This window comes from Sapajus apella, unplaced genomic scaffold (assembly GCF_009761245.1).
Source record: "Sapajus apella isolate SASKATOON/1434 unplaced genomic scaffold, GSC_monkey_1.0 scaffold123, whole genome shotgun sequence".
In the NCBI taxonomy this organism is placed as follows: domain Eukaryota; kingdom Metazoa; phylum Chordata; class Mammalia; order Primates; family Cebidae; genus Sapajus; species Sapajus apella.
In genome coordinates this window covers 2,071,518-2,078,506 of record NW_022437063.1, presented here as the reverse complement: position 1 = coordinate 2,078,506, position 6,989 = coordinate 2,071,518, and the positions used below count along the sequence as shown (strand labels likewise).

At 53.6% G+C, this 6,989-nt stretch overlaps 1 protein-coding gene across 2 annotated transcripts in view; it reads right to left on the bottom strand.

Moving 5' to 3' along the window:
• The window catches only part of ARHGAP8 (Rho GTPase activating protein 8), a 61,056-nt gene that overhangs the window by 23,976 nt on the left and 30,091 nt on the right, over positions 1–6,989 (bottom strand). For both annotated transcript variants that reach the window (XM_032261422.1, XM_032261421.1), the window contains exons 5-6: positions 5,307–5,405; positions 1,461–1,571 (exon numbers count right to left, since the gene is read on the bottom strand). In XM_032261422.1, coding sequence (XP_032117313.1) covers positions 1,461–1,571; positions 5,307–5,405 — 210 coding nt within the window. The remainder of the gene's footprint in view (positions 1–1,460; positions 1,572–5,306; positions 5,406–6,989) is intronic.

The window sequence follows — 6,989 nt, the reverse complement described above, 5'->3', positions numbered from 1 at the left end:
AAAAAAAAAAAAAAAAAAAAAAAAAAAAAAAGACCGCATAACAGGCTGGGTGCGGTGGCTCATGCCTGTAATCCCAGCTCTTTGGGAGGCTGAGGTGGGTGGATTGCTTGAGGTCTGGAGTCTAGGACAAGCCGGGCAACATGGCCAAACCCCGTCTCTACTGAAAATACAAAAAAATTAGCCTGGCATGGTGGTGTGCCTGTAGACCCAGCCACTGGGGAGGCTGAGGCAGGAGAATAGCTTGAACCCAGGAAGCAGAGGTTGCAGTGAGCGGAGATGGGGCTACTGTACTCCAGCCTGGGCAGCAGGGCGAGATCCTGTCCCTGCTACCCCCCAAAAAAGACTGTATAACAGAAATAAGGAAACAGGCTGAGAGAAGAGGTGAGTTCAAGGTTGTGGGAAGTAGAAAGTTCCTTTTTAAAGTTCCCTTTCTTGTTAAAGAATAAATGTGCTAATAACTTTGTGAAGCCCTATCCTCTGTAGCTGCTAGACACGCCATGCTTACAGGCACGTAGTCCATTCTGTGTCCTTGTACTTTAACCAACATATCTGTGCTGGACGTGCTCACAGGCATGTCCCAGCTCTCCACTGCTCTTACCTGTTTAGAAAAGTGTTAAGTTGTTAGCCAATCGGGTTTCAGTTTAGATTGTGAGGTCTGGCTCCAGCCAACGGAGAGCAGACCCAGCAGTGAGGACAACTCCGAATGTGTAAGGAATAAATGTGTGTGTTTTCCTTTGTTCACTGTACTCTCATGGCACGATGGCTAGCGAGGGTCCCCTTCCTGTAGTCCAGGATGTAAACATTGCATTACTGAAGGATCCTTTGTCTCAGTGCTACTTTTTCTTTGCGGCACCAAGCATCTATGTCCAACATCTATTTCCAACAAAGGTCACGTGGCTGTTAAAGGACAGGTTATGCTGCAATGACAATGACGCCAATTCTCAGCGGCTGGGCCCAGCACAAGCCTGTCTTCACTATACCTGTGTCCAGCCTGGGTGTTAGCAGAGTGCACAGTGGTGCGGGGATCAGGGACGCAGAGCGACAAGGCACCGCCTCCACCTGACCCCGGCCTGTACATCACCACGAGAGGCCGCTGCCCACTGGCTCGGGAAGCTTTGTCCTGGCACGACACGCCCACACCCACACCCAAGCACATCCCATGACCACGCCCTGCCTGAGGTGGTGGGACGTGTCCCACTGTGTACCTGGAGCACAGAGAGCAGCAGTGACGGAAGCTGGGGCGGGAACCTCAGGGTTCCGCTACCCACTCCTGGTCGTCCGCACCAGGCACAGAGCAGCGAGCATGCGGCCTCAGTGGTGAGCTCAGGCTTCATCTTTCCCACAGGGTTAAGCTCGGCTGCTGGAAGCAAAGGTCTGGGGAAAACGTCTCTAGACCCGGAAGCGCCCATAGCTCCCAGGGCCCCCGGGCAGAGGAGCAAACGCATCCCCGGCTCACTTACTATTGCAGACTGACGCCAAACTGCTGGGTGGGCAGCGGGGGCCGCGGCGGCGGTGTCTTGGCGGAAGGTGGCGGCCGGCCCTGGTGCATGCTCTGTAGCTTCTCATCGTACCTGCAGACACAACAGAGGCTGGGCTCTCACCTGGCAGGGGCAGCTGGCAGCCACGGAGGCGCTGGGTGGGGCTGGATGCCCCATGAACATCTGCAGGACACCTGGGCATTGCGTCCCTCTAGGCACACATGCCACACCACCAGCTCACTCACGCTCTCACACACACACACACACACACTCACCATTGCTGTGGGCATTCTCACAAGATGCAGTAGTCCAACCCTGAGCAAATGTCCAGTCTCTCCTTCAACCCCTGGCCAGCGGCCCTACCCCAACCAGCAGAGCAGCCTCACCTGCTTGCCAGGCGGTCAGTCCTAAGGTGGGCGCGACCACCCTCAGCTCTCCAGAGTCTGAATTTAAGAGCTGGCTCGCAATGCTAACGGGACCTTGTCCCTTCTCTTACTTTATCCCCAGTGCCTGGAAAAGGCTTGCTGCATATTAGATGCTCAATTAAAATATTTGTCGAATGAATGAAGAAACTCATGAATAAACACATGAAGAGGATGGATAACTCTGAAGGAGGCGGTTAAAGCCTTCGGGGGGAAAAGAGCCTCTGTGCTGGGCCCCGTGGCTCACGCCTGTAATCCTAGCACTTTGGGAGGCCAAGACAAGTAGATCACTTGAGGTTAGGAGTTCAAGACCAGCGTAGACACATGGTAAAACCCTGTCTCTACCAAATATACAAAAATTAGCTGGACGTGGTGGTGCACGCCTGTAATCCCAGCTGCTCGGGAGGCTGAGGCAGGAGAATCACGGGAATCCAGCAGGCTGAGGTTGCAGTGAGCCGAGATCACGCCACTGCACTCCAGTCTGGGCAACAGAGTGAGGCTCCGTCTCCAAAAAAAAAAAAAAGAGCAGCAGGTAACAGCCCTTCCTTAACACAGGCAAACATGTATTGAGGTCCTACTATGTGCTGGGCACTGTGCATACAGCAATGGCCCGGCCACGGGATGGGAAGCACACGAGCATTAGCACCTTAGGAGTCAAGACAGTGCAGGCACATGACCCAGAGGCACCCAACACATCAGGTGGGCGAACGGAGTCGGGGAAGGTCTGCGGAAAAGGCGGAGCTGGGCTGAGCCTGGCCAGCCAAGCAGGTGTGAGCCGCTCCCACGGGCAGCTGTTCTTTGTGAGTTCATCACAGCGCTCTGCACCCCAGGTGGCTCCCGAGAGATGTCTCCGTCCCTCATGAGGGGCCTACCGTGGAGGGGTTATTTTGTCTGCTTTACAGATTGGGAAATTGAGGCTTGTCCAGGTCTGGTGACATGCCCTAGGTCATAAGCTGGGACAGCCAGGATTCAGGACCCCAAGGCCCTGCCCTGCTGCTAAGCCAGTGGGTCTCAGCTTCCAGATCTCACAGCACCACCAGGGAGTGTGTGGGGGTGGATAAAATCCAGACTTAGACCCCCCGCCCCAGTCTAGTAGATGCTCAATTAAAAGCATCAGGATTGGACACAACCTCTGGGGTTCTGCTGCATGGCTATGGAATAGGGTGCTGGCTGCCCACTGAGTAAGCTCAGGAGCTCCTAATGCCCAAGCCCACGCCCCGCTCCCAAACACTGTCCCTCTCTGACTCACAGGACCCTGCACCCTCAGTGCTGCCAGCCACCTGCACATTCCAGAGGCCCCAGACTGCACCCAGTAGCCCCTGAGAAGCCAGAGCTGGGTGTTTCACAGATGCCATCCGTTTTACCCCCAAATCACTCTGCCACGCAGGAGGACGTGAAGTTACCCTTTGTCAACAGACAAATCACTTCCACCAGAGCTGCTAACAATACGTCTGAGCCATGTCCACGGACTCCCCCCCCAGGTCACTCTGGCGAGGTCTGGGCGTCGGGTCTCGCCAAGGCCCATGGCAGAGCAGGGATTCCCATCATCCTCCCATGAGCTCCGGGTCCAGTTCACTCTCCTCTGCTTGGCACCAGGACTCCCAGCCCAAGGAGACCTCCAGCTTCACGTTCACCAACTCCGGCCTGATCGCGTGGGACTTCTGGCTGCCTCCAAATCTCCCAATATTTCACCCCCATGTTTGCAGGAGGGCTTCCCTCTGCGGGAAATAGGCTTCCTGGCCTCTTGAGCTACCAACGGTCCCTCTGAAACTCGCTTTAAGAGCCACTTCTGAGCTAGGCGTGGTGGCTCACGCCTGTAATCCCAGCACGTTGGGAGGCCAAGGCAAGTGGATTACCTGAGCTCAGGAGTTCGAGACCAGCCTGGGCAACACAGTGAATACCCATCTCTACTAAAACACAAAAACATCAGCCTGGCGTAGCAATGTGCGCCTGTAGTCCCAGCTACTTGGGAGGCTGAGGCGGGAGAGCTGCTAGAACCCGGGAGGTAGATGGAGGTTGTGGTGAGCCGAGATTGCGCCACTGCACTCTAGTCTGGGCAACAGAGCAAGACTCTGTCTCTGGGGGCGGGGTGGGGAAGCCACCTCTGCGTCAGGTGCGGTGGCTCATGCCTGTAATCCCAGCACTTTGAGAGGCCGAGGTGGGTGCATCACCTGAGTTTGAGAGTTTGAGACCAGCCTGGCCAACATGGAGAAACCCTGTCACTATTAAAAGTACAAAAATTAAGGCCGGGTGCGGTGGCTCACACTTGTAATCCCAGCACTTTGGGAGGCCGAGGCGGGTGGATCACGAGGTCAAGAGATCGAGACCATCCTGGTCAACATGGTGAAACCCCGTCTCTACTAAAAATACAAAAAAAAATTAGCTGGGCATGGTGGCACATGCCTGTAGTCCCAGCTACTCAGGAGGCTAAGGCAGCAGAATCGCTTGAACCTGGGAGGCGGAGGTTGTGGTGAGCCGAGATTGTACTATTGCACTCCAGCCTGGGCAACAAGAGCAAAACTCCATCTCAAAAAAAAAAAAAAAAAAAAGCCACCCCCTCCTGAAAGTCTTCATGGATTCCCCCTCACACACATCAGTCGCTTCCCCAGCTGGGTTCAGTGCTTCCTCTGGCCCCTGCCATCATTGATTTGCGGTCCTTACTAGCTTGAGAGTGTCCTGAGGGTAAGGACCTAGACATCTCTACATCCCAGTACCTGGCATGTGACTTGGCTTTTATCTCCACTACCGCTGCAAGGCAACCAGCCTCACCTCCATGCACTTTGGCAAGGGCCTACTCCTTCAAAGGAGCCACTCAGAGAGGGAGACACAAGGGGCAGAGGGAACCCGGGCTGGGGGTCCAGAGACCCCGGCTGGATCTGGCCCCATGCTGCACTGGCTGTGTGGCACGCACCTTCCCGGGCAGCCTCTACTCATCTGGTTCTACATTTAAGCCTCGTAGCAGACAGACCAATTAAGCTTCCAGCATCCAGCAGACAGGTTCCCTTTCTAGCGCACCTGTCACGTCCCTGAGAACATTTTATTCTGTACACAGCGTTATCAACACGCCTGGGAAATTCCCCTAATTTTCTGCTCAAAAGCAAAAACGGTAAACACCAAGGCAACAAACGGCAGCTGCCACACAAGGCCTTATTTTTTAAATCAGTTTTTCGGCGGCGGGCGAGGAGAAGCGTCCCGTCCTGTACGCGGCCTCTGCAATTTCATTTCTGAGTCAGCAGTTAGCACCTTTTGCTGCGTATCTTTGCCGATGCCGCAGGTTTCCGAGCCAAGCCCAGCCAAGCACGCGTTTGGAAACGAAGCCTTCAACATTCGTGGGATTGAACCAAGACCTTTGGAAGCACAAAGATGTACTTATTGACGTGGCCTCTGGGGTCTAACCGGCACTCACCGCAGAACTTCGGGGGGGACGATCAGCTGGTCGTATTTCAGGTGTTCACGGAGCTCACGCAGGTTGTTGAAATAGGTGACTTTTTTCCCAAACTTGTGACTAAGAAAGCAGAAGCAAGAGAATAAAAAACGGTTAGGCGCCAGCAGAGAGGCCGGGGCTGCAGGGACGGAGCGGAAGCTGGCAGCAGAACAACGCAGGCATTTTTCATATTAGGAAAATGTAAACGCTGACACCGCTTAAAACCCGAACACAAGAGGAGCAGCGCACGCCGGGAGATATTTTGCTTTCGTGAGATCGCCAATGCACCAAACACTCTGGAGAGGCTCATCTGCATAAAAATAAATATCTCCCTCCAATTTAAATCTGCCCTGAATTTGCATAGACATAGGAGATAGCGTGGAAGTGCCAAGAAGCCCTTTTGGGGGATTCAGGCTGGGCGGGGGCAGGCCGCCATTGGCACAGAGAGAAGCTCTGAGAGTGGAGCCTGCCCCAGGGTACCCCAGCTGCTGGTGGTTTTGGGGTCAGTGGTGGCCTCACATTTGGCCACCTCTTCTAAGGACAGAGACCAACAAGGGTCTCCAGGATAGAGTCTCTGAGACCCCAGAGAACAGCGCAGCTGCAAGGCCAGACACGCCCTGGCCAGGTGCAGCCACTCCGTCGTCTCCCTCCCCTTGTGCCCCAGGAGAATTCACTCCTTCTCAGGGCCTGGATCTGAAAGCAGGGTTTCTCCCACCGAACGGAGGGCGGAAGGCAACGCAAGGCTATGTGCACGTCTGGTCCACCGCCTGACACCTGGTGGACATGCTCGCTGTGATGATTCCTATCAGCAACAAGGCTCAGCATGAACTGCAAAGTGGGGACCACGGACAGGACATGAGCACGGTTTTATACAGGAGCCTGCAATCCTCACGGTATGACAGTCTAGGTGTGGCTTTTGCCATAAATATATCATTCAAGTTTTAGTTTGTAGGACAGTATTATTTCCTTATTGTATATCTTTAAGATACAACTTTTTTTTTCCCCTGAGATGAAGTCTCACTCTGTCGCCCAGGCTGGAGTACAGTGGCACGATCTCGGCTCACTGCAACCTCTGCCTCCCAGGTTTAAGTGATTCTCCTGCCTCAGCCTCCCAAGTAGCTGGGATTATAGGCACACGCCACCACGCCCAGCTAAGTTTTGAATTTTTAGTAGAGACGAGGTTTTGCCATGTTGGCCAGGCTGGTCTTGAACTCCTGACCTTGTGATCTGCTGCTGCATCCGGCCAAGATATACAACTATTAATGTGGGTAAAGAATTGCATCGTTACTGGAAAAGGGAAGTTACGTATTCTGCCAAACCGAAGATACCTTATGTTCTTTTTATGACACTTTGAAAGCGTGAAAGCCTTGAAATAAGTATTCACGTATTTTCAATGTTGTTTGTGAAATAAAAATAATTCAAGTTAACATTGCGAAAACAAAAAATACAGAGATCGTGGGCTGGACATGGTGGTTCACGCCTGTAATCCCAGCACTTTGGGAGGCTAAGGCGGAAGGATCACAAGGTCAGGAGTTCAAGACCAGCCTGACCAACACGGTGAAACTCCATCTCTACTAAAAATACACAAATTAGCTGGGCGTGGTGATGCACACCTGTAATCCCAGCTACTCAGGAGGCTGAGGCAGGAGAATCGCTTGAACCCGT